This window comes from Ovis aries, chromosome 1, assembly GCF_016772045.2.
Source record: "Ovis aries strain OAR_USU_Benz2616 breed Rambouillet chromosome 1, ARS-UI_Ramb_v3.0, whole genome shotgun sequence".
Lineage (NCBI taxonomy): Eukaryota > Metazoa > Chordata > Mammalia > Artiodactyla > Bovidae > Ovis > Ovis aries.
The window spans coordinates 266,626,226-266,645,570 of record NC_056054.1 but is presented as its reverse complement, the minus strand read 5'-3'; the positions used below and the strand labels follow the sequence as shown (position 1 = coordinate 266,645,570).

Below are 19,345 nucleotides of genomic sequence, written 5' to 3'. Positions count from 1 at the left end.
AAAAGAGGACACATAAAGGTGTATCTGGGAGATACCACAGGTTCAATTCCAGCCACTGCAAATGTCAGTATAATGTGGGTCACATGAATTTTTTGGTTTCCCAGGGCATTTGAAACTTATGTTTATGGTATATTATAATCTTTTAAGTGTTCAATATAATTATATCTAAGAAAACAATGTACAATCTTATTTAAAAACATTTCACCGCTAAAAAATATTAACCATCATCTTAGCCTTCAGCGAGTCGAATTGTTTTTGTAATAGTAACATCAAAGATTACTGATTATAGATCACCACAACTGATATATAATGGTAATGAGAAAGTTTGAAATATTGTGAGAATTACCAAAATGGGAGAGACATGAAGTGAGCAAATACTGTTGGAGAATGGCCCTGATAGGCTTGTTCGACGCAAGGTTGCCTTGAACCTTCAGTTTGTAAAAAAAAAAACATAGTATCTGCAAAGTTCATAAAACAAAGCCCAATAAAGTGAGGAATGCTCCACCTGTATTCAAATAATAGAATTTTTACGTACACCTTTCCTGGTAAAGTTCGGCACGTGTTCAGAGAAGTGCACAAACCCTACATGTAGCCCTTGGGTGAATAATGAAGTATTCACCCACACACCCGTGTGACCGTATCAAGCAAACACGGTACCAGGAGCTCCCCTCCTGTTCTCCTTCCCACTGTGATCCCAGGTGGAACCCCACGTCTGTCTCCGCCGTCGAATACAGATCCCATGCTTTGTTTATGCATGTGCTGTCCTGGATCTTTCGGGTCCTCTCAGTGGGTTATGATGAACCATCCTGCTGTGAACCCCCTTAGACTTGTCTTTTGGGGCATAGAGGTTCCCATTTCTTGAGGATGTGGATGTGGACTTGCTGTGTTATGGGGCTTCTATGCAATGTTTGTAGATTTTCCTTCATCCTTGAATGATTCTATTGTTTCATGATTCTTGGTCATTATGTGCTTTCCTTTTTCTAGATTGTTGGACTTGGTAAGTATTTTGTTCAGGATTTTGTCACAGGTTTTCATTTTGTTAAATAGCTAAAGGGAAACCAATGAATCATGGAAGCAGTAATTAGTAACAATTTATCATGCACACACCAAAAAAACAGTCTGCAAACCAAGAGTGCTCAAACCAAAACTTTGAATGAGAGTTGGGTATATATTGTTATAAAGCAGCTTATATTGTGAGAAAACAGAACGTTTATTCTTCATAATGATTGGTTTACAGTACTAAAATTTTCAGTGTTTACTTTGTATCAAGTTTGAGAAGTTTTCTTTATGATTTCCAGAGGTGTAAACAAGAAATGACCCAGATCAAGTTGGACCTACAAACTAAGCTAAATTAGCCTTTGTGTGTATGATTAAGCTGGTTTTGTCTGCTTGGGGAATTTTCAAGGCTGCACTCAGGTTTTTCGGTCACTCTCTTGGCTGGCTGGGAGGATCACCAGCCAGTGCCGCATTACTCTTTGTCTCTACCGTTGGTGTCTCTTTTCTCATTAGTTGAATTGACCAATGGGAGGGCCATGTAGTCATGATGTTCATCATTCATGTGGTTACTGCAGATTTCACCCCATTGTCTCATTCTGATGGCCGGCATTTGGCATGTGAGTGGCTGCGGATAGACATTTAAAACCATTGAGAGTTTAATGTGATAATTATAAAAAGAACAACAGTCAAGACTGAAAAATTTCCCAGAGCCAAAATTTAATCAGTTAAGTAAATCAGATGGGTTATCCTCAGATTCAGGTATTAGCTTTCTGACTCAACCTTCAAAAACTTTAAACATTGTTTATGTAACATATAGTGTGTCAGCAACTGCATGTCCTCAGCATTCCTCAGTAGGAAAGGCACATAGGGGGCTTTACTTCAGGAGGCAGTATTGCACATTTGCTTCCACCTAAATCAGTCGTTTATATGATCTGAACCATCTGGTAATTCAGTGAGAGGCATTCCTGGGGAAACAAAAGAAAGCAATGAGTAATAGTTAAAGCAGATTATAATTTCAGTTTCTGAGTTTGGGGAGCAGCCAGTTAAGACAATTTCTAGGTGTTGGGTTCAAAGCATTGTCAGATGAAGTGAGGACAGGTGTGGCAATCAGATAAGATAGTCCTGGTTCTCAGTGTGAGTCTCTGGTGATCTTTCTGAGTGGCCACATAGCAATAGGCATGAAGACTGTCCTTGCATGAGCTGTTGAAGTTTGTATCACGTTGTCCAGCTTTTGCTTGCAAAGTTTGAGAAAAGGGCAGCATTCATTTTGTAGTGAACTCAGAAGATGGAAGAAAATTGGAAGTGTTAGTTTGAAGAGTTCTATCCACATACAGGAAGAAATCAGAAGAATTCAGGATTCAGTCCAGCGTACACTTAGAAAACAAACTTCAAAGACAATTAATGATACTAGTATCTAATGTACATCAGTTCGGTTCAGTTCAGTCGCTCAGTCCTGTCCAACTCCTTGCGACCCCATGGACTGCAGCACGCCAGGCCTCCCTGTCCATCACCAACTCCTGGAGTTTACCCAAACTCATGTCCATTGAGTTGGTGATGCCATCCAACCATTTCATCCTCTGTCGTCCCCTTTTCCTCCTGCCCTCAATCATTCCCAGCATCAGGGTCTTTTCCAATGAGTCAGTTCTTCGCATGAGGTGGCCAAGTTATTGGAGTTTCAGCTTCAACATCAGTCCCTCCAATGAATACCCAGGACTGATCTCCTTTAGGATGGACTGATTGGATCTCCTTGCAGTCCAAGGGACTCTCAAGAGTCTTTTCCAACACCACAGTTCAAAAGCATCAATTCTTTGGCACTCAGCTTTCTTTATAGTCCAACTCTCACATCCATACACGACTACTGGAAAAACCATAGCCTTGACTAGACGGACCTTTGTTGACAAAGTAATGTCTCTGCTTTTTAATAAGCTGTCTAGGTTGGTCATAACTTTTCTTCCAAGGGGCAAGCATCTTTTAATATTATGGCTGCAGTTACCATCGACAGTGATTTTGGAGCCCAAGAAAATAAAGTCAGCCACTGTTTCCACTGTGTCCCCATCTATTTCCCATGAAGTGATGGGACCGGATGCCATGATCTTAGTTTTCTGAATGTTGAGCTTTAAGCCAGCTTTTTCACTCTCCTCTTTCATTCTCATCAAGAGGCTCTTTAGTTCTTCTTCACTTTCTGCCATAAGGGTGGTGTCATCTACATATCTGAGGTTATTGATATTTTTCCTGGCAATGTTGATTCCAGCTTGTGGTTCATCCAGCCCAGCGTTTCTCATGATGTACTCTGCATATAAGTTAAATAAGCAGGGTGACAATATACAGCCTTGATGTACTCCTTTCCCAATTTGGAACCAGTCTGTTTGTTGTTCCATGTCCAGTTCTAACTGTTGCTTCCTGACCTGCATACAGATTTCTCAAGGGGCAGGTCAGGTGGTGTGGTATTCCCATCTAATGTACATAATTGTGTATTATTGAAGAATAGTTTTTCTATCCATAGTAACCTCCGTTTCTATCAAAGATACCCAAGTCCACTTTCAATAAATTTGTCCTGATTATTTATGTAAGTGTAACTGGAATAGTGACTGACCATGTAATTTTTAAAAAATCTGTTTCGCTGAAGCTTTTCACGAGGATTAGACCTTCAGCTTCTCTTTAGGCTAAGAGGCCAAGCCAAGGAATTGTCCAGTTATGGCCTGTTACTGGAACAGATTTGTATTGAACTTTCACAAATATGTATTGTTAATGAAAAATTAGAATGTTTAATAGGAGTTTCAGAATTTGATCTGGGGGGACCAGATTGGGAGAAAAAGATAACTGTTTACCAAATTGTTGTTTAAAGATAGCTTAAAAGAGAAGAAAGTGAAGTGAGTGAAGTCGCTCTGTTGTGTCTGACTCTTTGCGACCCGTGGACTGTAGCCCACCAAGCTCCTTCGTCCATGGGATTCTCCAGGCAAGAATACTTGGAATGGGTTGCCATTTCCTTCTCCAAAAAGAGAAGAAAAGGGGTTCTTTAAATTTAGAAAATGAAATAAAGAATTAGCAATTAAGTTTTAAATTAAGTTATAAAAATTATAATTACCTTCATCAGTTCATTTGGTCTCCAGTGATTAATGCTTGTTGATATTGATCTTTTGTTATCAGTTTTATGAATTCACCAGTTTTCCGTCAGAGTTCTAGAAATTTTTACCCAATTCTGTGGTTTGACCCTAAACTTATCAGAAACCTTCATTCTAGAGGACTTGTTAGAGTTTTTTCCACGAATCTCTTTGAAGATGAAGCACTTTTGCAGGAATATTTTTGCAAAAGCTGCAAAGTAAAACAAATAATAACTATTTTAAAATAATAATAACTGTTTGTTAAATGACAATAATTGGTATTATGACTGATGACATTATATCAAGACATACCAGATTTTGGGGAATTTCATGATTTCTGATTGTTGTTTAGTTGCTAAGTCACGTGTGACTCTTCTGTGACCCCATGGACCATAGCCTGCCAGGCTCCTCTGTCCATGGGATTTCTCAGCCAAGAATACTGGAGTGGGTTGCCTTTTCCTTCTCCAGGGGATTTTCCCAACTCAGGGATCGAACCTGTGTCTCCTGCATTGCAGGCTGATTGTTTACTGCTGAGCCACCAAGAAAGCCTGTGTTTTTGGAATATTTATATTAACAATTTCCATATAAATATTTCCTAAAAAAAAGTTCAGCCTCACTTCTTATTTGACAGTATTTCCCATGAAATTTAACACATAATGAAAGTTAGATAGTAGTGAAAAAATTTTTTTTTCTTTCTTTTAGTAGAGAAGACTCAGTTTTCTTAAGTAATCAAAGACCTGATAAAGAGAAATCATTGAATTTTAGTTTCCTAGGCATATTATTATTAAAGGTAAACAAAATCTTTCTTATTAAGATCAGACCAACAATCTAAGAAAAATATCCTTTTAACAAAAACAAATCCTAATCTTGTATCAGTGATTTTGATATTAAAATTCTTCCTTTTTAAAAAACTAGCATAAAATCCATTGTAATCTTAGTTGACTTGACTAAACATAAAATTCCTTTCTTATAATTCCTCTTCTATAAACCTATAGAAGCTATAAACCTATAGATTTTTACATCCATTCAGGTTTTGTCCTTTTTCCTTTTTTATTCTGGAACAGTAATTTTACCTTAGAACAAAATTACTTTCTTGTTTCCTTGAATGAAAATGCATATTTATCCCTCATGCCTTCTACTGAAAACATATATCCGACTTCTTCTATATAGTCCACTTTTTTCATCCGTATTATTTCTCGTAGTTTTGTAAACAAAGGAACAAGCTTAGCTCTTTTGCAAATCAGTTTTGGCAAGGGAACTTGCTATAGGCAGTTTGTATTTTCTTTGAAAAGCCTCTTTTTTAAATGCTGTAGTTTCAGCTTTATTAGTTCATATGTTATTTTCTCAATTTCAAAAACTTACAAAGCTTATCTAGAAAGGATGCAAGGCAGTTGTCACTCTCAAGTGTGTGTGTGTGCTCAGTTGCTTAGTCATGTTCGACTCTTTTTTTTTTATCCTGGCAGGATAGCCTGCCAGGCTCCTCTGTCCATGGGTTTTTCCAGATGAGAATACTGGAGCAGCAACACCATTTCCTCTTCCAAGGGATTATCCCGACGCACGGGACAAGCCCATGTCTCTTGCATCTCCTGCATTGGCAGGCGTATTCTTTACCACTTCACCACCTGGGAAGCCAGTTGTCACTCTTAGAGGATAGCATAGTTGCCTGTGAACTACAGCAAATGATTGTGAACTCTTTCTACATAATACAGTTAAACCATATGCTTTTTGAAAATTACATTATGAGATTCCTTTGTGTCTACGGGTTCATCCTGGCGTTCTCTGCTAGAGTGGGAAGGACCGAACAGGCAGGGATGCAGGATGCCCACGTAGCTGCTGAAGGGGGTTGCTCTCTGAGTTGAGTAGGCAGAATAAAGATTTGAAAGATGGGAGAAAAACTTCTGAACTGGTGGCAGCTTCAACTATCAGCTGTGACTGTCTTTGAAAACTCCACCAGAATTCCCAGCCTTGCAAGTAGGTATAAGATTGCTCCCTGGCTGAAATCTGAAAAGACAAGGCGGCAAAGCAGGGGCCTATCAGAGAGTGGCTGCACCTGGCTTTGAGGAGTTACAGCTGTGTGTGCAGGGTGGTGTGGCTGTGCTGGCCTGTTTGACTGGTGCACAGCCCTTTGTCACTCAATTTGCCGTCCTATGAGAAAGGTGATTTTCAAACATGTTCAGTCGTTCCTTAGAAGAAATACAGTGTACATTACTGCCTGTAGCTTTGCATGTAAAACCGTGGAACTAACTGAAAGAAAAGTTTTATAAATGGACATATGTTTCTTGTTTTCAGTATATGCCATGCATGCATTCTATTTTGTACTTTATGAAACTATTACTTATATATATAAGTAAGTAATAACTTACTTACTAAGTGTAAGTAATAACTATTACCTATATCAGTTCAGTTAGTCAGTTCAGTTGCTCAGTCGTGTCCAACTCTTTGTGACCCCATGAATCACAGCATGCCAGGCCTCGCTGTCCATCACCATCTCCTGGAGTTCACTCAGACTCACGTCCATCGAGTCCATGATGCCATCCAGCCATCTCATCCTCAGTCATCCCCTTCTCCTCCTGCCCCCAATCCCTCCCAGCATCAGAGTCTTTTCCAATGAGTCAACTCTTCGCATGAGGTGGCCAAAGTATTGGAGCTTCAGCTTTAGCATCATTTCTTCCAAAGAAATCCCAGGGCTGATCTCCTTCAGAATGGACTGGTTGGATCTCCTTGCAGTCCAAGGGACTCTCAAGAGTCTTCTCCAACACCACAGTTCAAAAGCATTGATTCTTCGGCGCTCAGCCTTCTTCACAGTCCAACTCTCACATCCATACATGACCACAGGAAAAACCATTGCCTTGACTAGACTGACCTTAGTCGGCAAAGTAATGTCTCTGCTTTTGAATATGCTATCTAGGTTGGCCATAACTTTTCTTCCAAGGAGTAAGCTGCAGTCACCATCTGCAGTGATTTTGGAGCCTAAAAAAATAAAGTCTGATACTGTTTCTACTGTTTCCCCATCTGTTTCCCATGAAGTGATGGGACCAGATGCCATGATCTTCGTTTTCTGAATGTTGAGCTTTAAGCCAACTTTTTCGCTCTCCTCTTTCACTTTCATCAAGAAGCTTTCTAGTTCCTCTTCACTTTCTGCCATAAGGGTGGTGTTATCTGCATATCTGAGGTTATTGATATTTCTCTGGGCAATCTTGATTCCAGCTTGTGTTTCTTCCAGTCCAGCGCTTCTCATGATGTACTCTGCATATAAGTTAAATAAGCAGGGTGACAATATACAGCCTTGACGTACTCCTTTTCCTATTTGGAACCAGTATATTGTTCCATGTCTAGTTCTAACTGTTGCTTCCTGACCTGCATACAGATTTCTCAAGAGGCAGGTTAGGTGGTCTGGTATTCCCATCTGTTTCAGAATTTTCCACAGTTTATTGTGATCCACACAGTCAAAGGCTTTGGCATAGTCAATAAAGCAGAAATAGATGTTTTTCTGGAACTCTCTTGCTTTTCCATGATCCAGCAGATGTTGGCAATTTGATCTCTGGTTCCTCTGCCTTTTATAAAACCAGCTTGAACATCAGGGAATTCACGGTTCACGTATTGCTGAAGCCTGGCTTGGAAAATTTTGAGCATTACTTTACTAGCATGTGAGATGGGTGCAATTGTGCAGTAGTTTGAGCATTCTTTTGCATATAGATAAATGAATCTATAAAAAATCTATAAATTATGGATAAAATTGAAGGTATACACTATTTCTTTATATAGGTATAGATAATATATAAATGTTCTTTTCTTTTACATGCTTATGATTTTTTTTCTTTAGAACTCTGGAAAAGACAGATTGATCTTTGTAATGGAAGCAGATCATTGGTTTCCAGAGGGTGGAGGGAGCATCAGGAGCATAAGGACACATTAGGGGGATGGTTTGTCCATTGTCCTGAGTATGACGATGCTTTCTCAAGTGTATACATGTAGTAGAACTTACTAAATTATATACTTCAAGTAATATATCATATGTCAATTATACATCAATAAAACTTCTTAAGAAAAAAAACCCCTAAAAACACAGGTACCTGTATCTTTGCTAGGTCAAAGAATGAGGTCCTTCACCATAAAGAAAAAGGATATTGAAGTGGCGAGAAAACAGGAATAGGTTAAAAGTCAGACAAGTTGGGCTGCACCTCAGTGGGGCTCCGCCAGCACTTTTTAAGGTGGGCTTGTCAAACAGCCAGGAAATCCAGGCCTGCTAGGAGGAGAGGCACTGGCACAGGTAGCACATTGCGCCCAGGCCCTTTCAAGTGTTATGTCCCTAGTCATGGTGTAGGACACACATCCCAGTCTCTGGGCACTCTTTGAAATGGGCCCATCCACTTGGGCCTGTCCTAGACCTGCTAAGCTAGAGCCTGCATTTATATAACATCCCAGATGATTCATAGATAAAGTTTGTGAACTGCTAACCCAAACTATCAATACACGATAGTCTTTCTTTTTAAAAATTTAACCAATTATAATGTTAATCATAATTCTCCGATAGTCTATGACCAAAGTTTGAGAAATAAGAAGTTGCAGTAAGTCCTCCCACATAGGAGAAAACTCTCTTGTGCTGTGCTGTGCTTAGTTGCTCAGTCATGTCCAACTCTGTGCAACCCCATGGACTGTAGTCTGCCAGGCTCCTCTATCCATGGGGATTCTCCAGGCAGGAATACTGGAGTGGGTTGTTATGCCCTCCTCTAGGAGATCTTCCCAACCCAGGGATTGAACCCAGGTCTCCCGCATCGCAGGCAGACTCTTTTACTGTCTGACCCACCAGGGAAGCCCACCCTGGGTCCTGCAGATGCTCCAAGGCACATGCACGGCTGCCCGCTGGGCCCTGGGGTAGGGGATGGGTAGTGCTTCTGTGATAAGAGCTGAGAACAGTTACCCTCCAGTCCTTCAACAGTTGTCGGCTTCCAGAATAGTCATGTTGGACACATTCTGCCGGTGCAGCTGTCGTCCTGGTGGGAGAGGGACCCCTGTGCTGCCTGCCCTGCCATCTTTCCAGGATCATCTGCAATTGATTTTGATATTGATCTTCTAGCTAGACAGTTTCCTAAACTTTATGAAGTTTTTAATACACTTTGTCTTATGTAGCAGTCTTAGGTTTACAGAGATTGCATAGAGGGTTCCTGTTTAGCCACTTCCCTCCCACCTTGTTTCCCTGTTATTAATATCCTACATTAATTTGGTACATCTTTTTTTAATTTACAATTGATGAACCAGTATCAACACATTATTGTCATCCCAAGTCCACAGTTTACATTCAGATTCACTCTTTGCATTAAAAATTTTTTGGTGCTAACATAATGGGTATTGTGATTTTAATTTCAGAATTGAATTGTTCATTGTGGTAGGAAAACAATTGTCTATTGTATATTAATCTTGTATCCTGCAACCTCGGTATAATTATTTAGTAGTTCCAGGAGTTTTTTGGTTGAGTCTTTGGGATTTTCTAGGTAAATAATCAGGTAATCTGTGACCAAAGACAGTTTTATTTCTTCATCCCCAATATGTATCCCTTTTATTTCCTTTTCTTGTCCTGTTGCTTTAGCTAGGACTTCCCATATGGAGTTGAATATCAGTGCTGAGAGTAGACATTCTTGTTCCTGATTTGGCAGGAAAGCATCTAGTTTCTCACCACTATTATGATATTAGCTGTAGGTTTTTTTGGCTGCCCTTTTTCAAGTTGAGGAACTTCCTTTCTGTCCCTAGCTTGCTGAAAGTTTTTTTTTTTTTTAATCATGAGTAACTGTTAGATTTTGGTAAATATTTCTTCTATAGCTGTTTGTTTGGTCATGTGATTTCTCTTCTTCTTTAGCCTGTTGATTTGATAGATTGCATTATTAGATTTTTCAGTGTTGAACCAGTTGTTTCATGCCTGGGATAAATCTCACTTGTGATATGTAATTCTTTTCATACATGATTAGATTGGATTTGCTAATATTTTATTGAGGATTTTTTAATGCCTGTGCTACTGAGAGATACTGATCTATAGTTTTCCTTTCTTATAATGTCCTTATCTGTTTTTAGTATGCTGTGCTCATCAAGTGAATAAGGCAGAATTCCCTGTTCTGGTCTTTGGAAGAGATTGTAGAGGTGGTATAATTTCTTCCTCAAATGTGTGGTAGAATTCACCAGTGAATCCATCTAGACAACTCTTTCTGTTCTGAATAATTGCTTATAGATTCTTTTGGGTTTTCTCTTAGAGAAAGCTTATAAATGACATATTTTTCCTTTCAATCTATAGGCGTGTAATCCATTTTCTTGTTTCATTGCCCTGGCTGAGACCTTTAGTATTTTGCTTAGCAGAACTGGTAATAGTGGCATCTTTCCTGATTTTGAAGGACAATGCTTCTAATATTTCTCCATTAAGAATGACATTTGGAAGCTTGCCATCTGTGTCCATTAATGAACAGTCTGAAGTTTTTACTTTACCACATCACTCTTATCTGGCTGATTGAGAAGCTTACATTGAGCTCCCAGAATGAACCAGGGAAAACCTTCCTTCCTCTTTCTATTCCCTAGAAGAGTTTGTATAAGATTAGAATGATTGTTCTTGGTGATTCAGTAGAATTCACTTATAAAATGTCTAGACCTGGAGTTCTTTTTCTGGGCAAAGTTTGTTTTTTTATGTGTATCTTTAGTAGTTGTAGGACTATTCAGGCCCTTTATTCTTGAGGCCGTTTTGATAAGTTAATATTCTGAGTAATTTGTACGTTTTGTCTAAGTTTCCAAATGTGTATGTTTTTCTTTTTTTCACTTTTTAATTTCTGCTAAAACTAGAGTCATATCACTCTTTTCATTGCTGAAGTTATTTATTTGTTCCTTCATCCTTTGTACTAGTGCCTCTTGCTGGGTGACAGTATTATGACAGACTTGGTCACCCAAAGCAACACTCGTTTATCACCTCATAGTTTCTGTGGGTCAGGAGTCTGGGCACGGCTGAGCCGGGGCCCCTGCTCTGGATTTCCCTAGGTGGCCGTCAGGATGCTGGCAGTGTGGGGGCCTCACCTGAGCCTCAACTGGGGTCTGCCCCAAATGCGTGCGGTTGTTGGCCTGTTTCCATCCCCTGTGGGTTGTTGGCCCCAGGCCCCATGTCCTTGCTGACCACTGGCTGGAGCCACCCTTGAGTTCCTGACACAGGGGCTTCTGTACAGTGGCTGCATGAGAACCAGCAAGGGTGGGTCCAGTAGCACCAGGCAGTCCATCCATCAGTCAAGGGGAGCTGGAGGCAGTGACTGTCAACTTGCAGGGTCAGCGGGCTACATGCAGGTTATGGGCCACCACTCAAGGATGACATGGGCTGAGTGCCTGGGGGCAAGTGAGCATTGTGGAGGGTGAGTCATCCTGAGGTTGTATGTATACCTTCACCTCTAGCCTTTTCAGAGAACCCGGTCTGCTTCAGAAGTATCAGTTAGGCCTGTGATGGACCTTCTCTGCCCTCTGAATATATCATTTTCTCTCTCACTTTATGTTTATTTACAAAATTCCATTTGTGTGACTTAAACCTATCTATATCACCGACCCTGTTTTTGGTGACACTGATCCCCTTTGTACCTGCTTCTCTTATGGGCTTGTCCCTGAGATTTTCTCTCCTTCATTTGTTCCTTTATCTGCCTCTTCACTCTCCTCCTGTGACCTGTGATCGCTGTTCTTTCATATCTCCTCTATGAACCATTTGCCATTACATATTTTAAGGAAGATCATGCTTATACTTATCTTATGTATTTTAAGGGAGATCATGCTCATATTGGGCACAATAAAGAACAGAAATGGTATGGACCTAACAGAAGCTGAAGATATTAAGAAGAGGTGTCTGGAGTACACAGAAGAACTATATAAAAAGATCTTAATGACCCAGAAAACCACAATGGTGTGATCACTCAGCTAGAGCCAGACAGCCTAGAATGCAAAGTCAAGTGGGCCTTAGGAAGCATCACTACGAACAAAGCTAGTGTAGGTGATGGAATTCCAGCTAAGCTATTTCAAATCCTAAAAGATGATGCTGTGAAAGTGCTGCACTCAGTATGCCAGCAAATTTGAAAAACTGAGCAGTGGACGCAGGACTGGAAAAGGTCAGTTTTCATTCCAATCTCAAAGGAAGGCAATGCCAAAGAATGCTCAAACTACTGCACAATTGCACGCATCTCACATGCTAGCAAAGTAATGCTCAAAAGTCTCCAAGCCAGGCTTCAATAGTACATGAATCATGAACTTCCAGATGTTCAAGGTGGATTTAGAAAAGGCAGAGGAAGCAGAGATCAAATTGCCAACATTGTTGGATCATTGAAAAAGCAAGAGAGTTCCAGAAATACATTTACTTCTGTTTTATTGATTATGCCAAAGCCTTTGACTGTGTGGATCACAACAAACTGGAAAATTCTTCAAGAGATGAGAATACAGACCACCTGACCTGCCTCCTGAGAAATCTGTATGCAGGTCAAGAAGCAACAGTTAGAACCAGACATGGAACAATGGACTGGTTCCAAATTGGGAAAGGAGTGTGTCAAGGCTGTATATTGTCAGCTTACTCATTTAATTTATATGCAGAGTATGTCATGTGAAACACTGGGCTTCAAAACCACTGCAGATGGTGACTGCAGCCATGGGATTAAAAGATGCTTGCTTCTTGGAAGAAAAGGCATGACCAACCTAGACAGCATATTAAAAAACAGAGACATTACTTTGCTAGCAAATGTCCATCTAGTCAAAGCTATGATTTTTCCAGTCGTCATGTATGGATGTGAGAGCTGGACCATAAAGAAAGCTGAGCACTGAAAAATTAATGCTTTTGAACTGTGGTGTTGGAGAAGATTCTTAAGAGTCTCTTGGACTGCAAAGAGATCCAACCATTGAATCCTAAAGGAAATCAGTCCTGAATATTCACTGGAAGGAGTGATGCTGAAGCTGAAACTCCAGTACTTTGGCCACTTGATGAGAACTGACTCGTTGGAAAAGACCCTGATGCTGGGAAAGATTGAAGGCAGGAGGAGAAGGGGATGACAGAGGATGAGATGGTTGGATGGCATCACCAACTTGATGGACATGAGTTTGAGCAAACTCTGGGAGCTGGTGGTTGAAAGCAGCCTGGAGTGCTGCAGTCCATGGGGTCGCAAAGAGTTGGACACGACCGAGCGACTGAACTGACTGAGTGATGTTCATGCCTCTGAGGCGGCAGCATGTAGGGTAGGGCAGCAGGTGCACTGCTGCTTTGCTGGAATGGACAGCTCGACGTCCCACTGTGTTGCAGGGAGACCCTCGAGCGGGGCTTGCAGTTCTGTCGGCAGAAACAGAGGCCTGATGGCTCCTGGGAAGGGTGAGTGCTGCCTGTGGGTGCAGATGCCAGGCGCAGGGGTGGGAAGGGGTCACTGTGCTGCCCAGAAGTCTCTGGACATGCTCCTGGGCCTTCCCCCACAGTCACTGCTCAGCGTTTTGCTGGGCAGTGTAGCCAAGGGCGTTGGAAGTACTTGGTGGCCTGATGGCTCCTCACCCACTTCCTCTGGGCTTGGATCTGGCTTCTGGAGCCGTCTGTGGAGGCCAGGTTGGGCGGGTCTGTCTCCGTGTTGAAGGCTTATGGATGTTTTCCTTGGAAACAGATGCAGCCCCTCCCTGCACTCCAGAAGGTGCTGGAGGTGCCTGCAGCCTGTTGTCTGGTGCCCTGCTGAGAACTCAGGGACCGGGCTGTTCCCCCTTGTCTTCCTCCAGCTCCTGGGGTGTGTGCTTCACGTACGGTGCCTGGTTTGGGCTGGAAGCCTTCGCCTGCATGGGGCACACCTACCATAATGGGTGAGTGTAGGCATTTGCCCTGAGGTGGGAGGGGGTCTTCTCAGCATAATACTCTGCTGGGGGGTTTCTTCCTCTGATATTTGACTTTGGGGTTGTTTTTTACATGCTTTTAAACAGTGAGAGATCAGTTTTCCAGAAAAATGTATGAGGTCCTGTGCCTCGCTGCTCTGCAGAGCCTCCTTGCGGGTGTGGGGCAGGAAGCCTTCGGCCCTCTGCCCTCCCCCAGCTCACCTGCCCCACCCAAGTCCCACACCTGGGCTGGAGCAGGAGCAGCCACAGGCCAGGAGGCTGGCCAGGCTGGGTTGTGTCACGTGCGGGAGCCCATCTGCAGCTGTCTGGTCATCTCCCAAAATCCTGTGATGCTGGTACCTCTGTCCCTTTCACCTCCCCTCTGGTGTGCTGAGTGCAGGGGGCCCACACCCCTGTCTCCATTACCCAAGGAAGCCTGGCTAGGGTGAGGAGGGACAGGGATCCTGCCCAGAGTGATGGCTGTGCGTCTTCTGTCTCTGCAGGGCTGCCTGTGCAGAGATCTCCCGGGCCTGTGATTTCCTGCTGTCCCGACAGATGGCAGATGGAGGCTGGGGGGAAGACTTCGAGTCCTGCGAGCAGCGTCGCTATGTGCAGAGTGCCCAGTCCCAGATCCACAACACGTGCTGGGCCCTGATGGGGCTGATGGCCGTCAGGTGGGGGCTTGAGGCCTGTCCCGGAGCTGCGGGGTCAGGTGGAGGAAGGACAGTGAGCCGGCAGCCAGGATGGGCACGGCAGCGGAGGGAGGGGGAGACCTATGGGCCACCTTCCTAGGTGACAGGTTCACAGGGCCAGGGGTGGGTCCTGCAAAAGGCCTCTGAACAAGGTCAGCCAGGGCACAGGGCTGTCAGGGCATGACTGTGTGGCAGCACCTGCAGCAGCTCTGCGTCACAAACGTACTCAGGCATGTGCACACGACACGCACATGCAGAGTCATGCACATGGACATGTATGTGGTGCCCCAGTCTGTGCCCCCTGTTGGATTTGGGGCCATTGGGAAACCTCCCTAAACCCGTCAGAGGAAGGCCAAGGGTGTGGGCAGGGGCAGACAGGCTGCACCCTGACCTGAGCCATCGCGCCTCCTGGTGCCTCATGTGGCAGCGAGCGAGGTTAGGCCCTGAGGACCAGTGGCCAGGTGGACAGGAAAGCACTGCTCATGGCAGGGACAGCTCTCTTGGCCACAGGTGGGCTGCCCTCCTGCCCCTTCGTATCCATCCCAGTGGCATTCCCGCTCCTTGGGATGTCTGGAGGACTAACTGTTCCCAGCGGGCCTGGAGGTTCAGGGTGTCCATCATCTGGCAGCGTTTCTCATCCTTGTCCTTTTGCTTGGCTGTGTGAGCCTGAGGACCCTGCCGGAGGGGGGTCTCATGCAGGGGGGCAGCGGGAGTGTTCAATGCCCCTCTCCCCCAGGCACCCTGACGTGGCGGCCCTGGAGAGAGGAGTCAGCTACCTGCTTGAAAAGCAGCTGCCGAATGGCGACTGGCCCCAGGTACGTGTGGCTCCCCCAACAGGGCCCCATGCCCCTCACGGCCTGTGGGCGGGGTTTCCCCTGGGGGGTTTGGGCCTCGCAAGCATCACTAGGGTTGGAAGCAGCTCTGTGATGGTGGCAGGTCCTAATGGCCTGGGCTGGTGCACACGAAGCACTTGCTGGTGTTAGGGCTGGTGGTGTCAGGGAAGGGCTGGAGGAGAGAAGCTCACGGCTAAGACACCTTGGGCTGAACCAGTGGCTCCTCGCTGAAAAGGAAGGGTAGGAGGGCATGGGGTTAGGGGAGGCTGACCTCCCTCAGCTGAGTCCAGATGAGCCTGCGAGGGGCTGGTGGCCCAGGCTGAGGTTTGCTGCAGGGCCTGGGGTCCTAGAGGTGGGGGGGGCGGGGGTGGTGGTAGGCCCCCTGCTGAGGTCAGGGTTGGGTTCAGGGAGCTGTTCACCTAGTGGAGCCACTGTGTTAACCCTTGTGTCCTTTCAGGAGAACATCAGTGGCGTCTTCAACAAGTCCTGCGCCATCAGCTACACTAGCTACAGAAACGTCTTCCCCGTCTGGGCCCTCGGGCGCTTCTCCCGTCTGCACCCTGAGAGCGCCCTCGCTGGCCACCCTTGAGAGCACGCCTGCGGGTGCCTGGGCGGGTAGGGGGGTGCTGGTCTCCCGAGTTCCAGGGGAGGTTTGGGCGGGGTGGGGCGGGGCCTGCTGCGGGGGTGGGGCCTTCAGACTCGATTTCCAGCTGCTGGAGCAGTTTCTGGCTAGAGGAGCACTGGTGAGGGGAGCGACGGGTTGACGGGTTGACGCTGGATACAGTGCGTTGCTTTCGTGGAACCGCCTGGAGCGGTACCTGGCCTCGCTGTGGGTAGGGCTGGGAGCTTTCCTGACCAACCGCTGAGTTCGGGAGACCAGCGACTACGCCTCGTATGCATCTTGCCGTGGAGGACTGGCTCTCCCTAACTCTCTCTGGCTGAGGGACCTGCTAGTCTCAGCACCCCAGCAGGAGAGGCTGGGCCTTGCTGTTCACCGAGGCCGGTTGGGCTCTCCGGGATTGGGACCAGATTTGATGAGTGTCCAGGGCTGCTCAGAGGAGAGCCAGATGCTGTACGCTGGCCCTGCCCCAGGTCGAGATTCAGCCAGCTTGTGGGGCGCCAGCATGGCTGCCTCCAGAGATTAGAGTTGTCTCCTAATGAGGAAAGCAGAAACCTGAGCTAACTCGGGGTGAGGGGTCGTGAGTGGCCCCACATGGGGACGACCCTCATGCCTCCTCCAGGGTGCTGCCTCTCAGTTCTCCTCTGGCTTCTAAATGCCTCTGGTTTGGCATGCATGGACTTCGGGCTCAGGTTGGAAAGTCTGAGTCCTGGAATTGCTTCTGACCTACGAGGATGGGCAGCTCACATGCGCAGGGTTCCTAGGAATGTGGCTGTGAAGACATAGAGCTTTGATGAGGGCCAGAACCAGGCCTTGTGTCACCCCCCGGGCCCCACCTGCTTCTCGCCCACCCCAGGGCTGGAGTGACCCATAGAGGTACCACCTCCCCTTCTGATGGCAGCCTCAGCCACGCTGCCCCAGCCAAGTGCTCTCCCTCAGACAGCTAGAGACGCCTGGATGCCCCCCTGCTCCCACCATTCCTGCCGGGAACCCTGAAGGTCTCTCAGAGGCTTGCACCCTGTGGCCTTGCTCCTGCCGGGCCTGGGACCCCCAGTGCTGTCCCTGATGTTTGTCTGGGGCTCGCCTGCGAGGAGCCTTTTACTGAGCTGCCCCATTCCCCCTCCCCACAACTACCCCAGGTGGTGGTCCTCCTGCTTCAAGCCTTGTAGGGCCTGGGCACAGGTAGGCAGGCAGGTCCTGCTGCTCTACCAACTGCCCCACTGGCACCTAGTGTTGTCTAGCTGTGCTGGTTGAAGGTCAACACTCTCTGCAGGCACTTTTAAATGAGTGTTTATGTTGCTGAAGGTGCTGTGCTGGACCCTTTGGGATCCGTCCACTTTGCTCTTGTTCCAGCAGCAGATGATGGTTTACCAGTTTGCTCCTGGCAGTGGATACTGCCAGGCATGACTGGGTCACTGGACAAAACACTAAGCATCCCGAAAAGAAATGAACTCCACCTTTGTACTGAAACATTATTGGAAGCCACCTATCTCACCAATTACCTTAGTGCCCAGATCCAGCCCCTAGGCAGAGGCACGTAGTGCTCTTGTCTTGTCCTGGGAGCAATCATGGACTCTGGTCCTTCACGCCCCATGGTGGACATTGGACCACCACCCCTCAGTCTCAGGGAAAAAAGAACTGCACAAGATACGCAGGAGGCACTCTAGTTATCTGAGGGAGAAAGACTTGCCTTAGCCTGATTAAAAATCAAGTTCTCTATCCTGGGTGAAGGATTAATGGGTCTTGATTCACATTGCTTTTCTTTTGGTTATTGGGAGCAAAATCTGAATGTTCACCAGGACATAAACCAGATCTGACCCTCTGAGGGATTCTCTAACCAAAAGTGCTTAATACATAATAAAAATGTGCCTCCAAGAAAGTACTTTCCTTACTGAGCATAACCAATGTTGATACATAGATCTGAATTTTTTTCTAGTAATAAAAATGTCTAAAAACTGATGCCATCAATGGTGGCTTCCTCATTCTCTCAGTTCGCAGCAACTACTTACAGGTTAATTGGCTGGCTTGATTTAGTTTCATCTCTCCATCTGCAGTAAAAAGTTTTATTTATGACTCTCGTTGTTTTAAAAAAAAAAATGTTAGAAGCATAAGACAAGGGGACATGCAGGCCAGAAAGTCAAAGGGGACTGGGAGGGACGTTGCTTGACTTGCTTGGTGGTGTCAGCCTCCAAGCTCCTGGCTCGGCTTTCTCCCTGCTTGTGGGGAGGGGCAGCTGAGTTCTTCTCTTCTCCATAAGGCGTCTGGGTCGCAGCAGGATCACAGGAACTGCCCTTGGAAATGTCCATGTTGGCAGCTAGAGACGCAGCTCTGGAGAGCTCAGGAAACTTCCTAGGTGCCCTGGGGCAGGCAGTCCTGACACTGGTTGCGTTTTTCACTTGGAAAAATGCACCTCAAGGTTGCGTTTTTCACTTGGAATTTCTGCTGCTGTTCTACAGACTCTCCTTTCTTCACTCAAGGTTAGGGTGATACTGGTAACTTCAGAGTTACTTGTTTTCTTTAGTGAAAATGATTCACCCATTAGTTTCTATGAGCCTCTTATTGGTACATGACTTCAGGCTTCCCCATGGGAAAGTACCACACGGGGGCTGACTGAGACCTACATTGCCATCACTGCAGAGCAGCTGCTTTGGCGGCTTCAGGCAGACTTGGGTGTCTGCCCCACAGCTAGGATATTCATGGGTGCAGGACAGAGCGAGCCTTCGGCCCTGTGTTCTCTGACACCCCCCATTTCTCGGGAAGATTGAGGATCAGGGCCTGCCCTCGGGTCTTCCAGGAGTAGACAGGCACTGAAACGCCTTGAAGGTGGCCAGAAGACATTAAAAAATGAGCAGAGCTTCAGTGGCCTATTGGATAATAGTGAGTGGTCCACCCTGTGTAATCTGAGTCCTAGGAAATGGGGAGGAAGGGCAGGAGGCAGGCAGCAAAATACTTAAGTAACTGTGGCTGAAATTTCCCCAAATATGATACATATAAGCTCACATTCATGAAGCTCAACTCACATGTAGCAGGATACTCACAGACCAAAAAGCCCAAGCAAAACCCACTTCAAGGCTCATGGTAATTGATGATGAAAACTAAGGATGAATACAGCTTAAAAGCAAGCAAAACAGGCAAGTTAGGCTTCCCTGGTATCTCAGTGGTAAAGAATCTACCTTCCAATGCAGGAGACACAGGTTTGATCACTGATACAGGAAGATCCCACATGCTGCAGAGCAGCTAAGCCCGTGCACCACAACTATTGAGCCTGTGCTC

The 19,345-nt window shown here is 45.5% G+C and overlaps 1 protein-coding gene across 2 annotated transcripts in view; it reads left to right on the top strand.

Annotated features, from left to right (window-relative positions):
- Positions 1–18,031, top strand: part of LSS (lanosterol synthase) — a 32,018-nt gene extending 13,987 nt beyond the window's left edge. For both annotated transcript variants that reach the window (XM_060396177.1, XM_027961291.2), the window contains 5 exons: positions 13,384–13,449; positions 13,839–13,919; positions 14,432–14,602; positions 15,357–15,435; positions 15,911–18,031. In XM_060396177.1, coding sequence (XP_060252160.1) covers positions 13,384–13,449; positions 13,839–13,919; positions 14,432–14,602; positions 15,357–15,435; positions 15,911–16,042 — 529 coding nt within the window. In that variant the 3' untranslated portion in view covers positions 16,043–18,031. The remainder of the gene's footprint in view (positions 1–13,383; positions 13,450–13,838; positions 13,920–14,431; positions 14,603–15,356; positions 15,436–15,910) is intronic.
- The last annotated feature ends 1,314 nt before the right edge of the window (positions 18,032–19,345 follow it).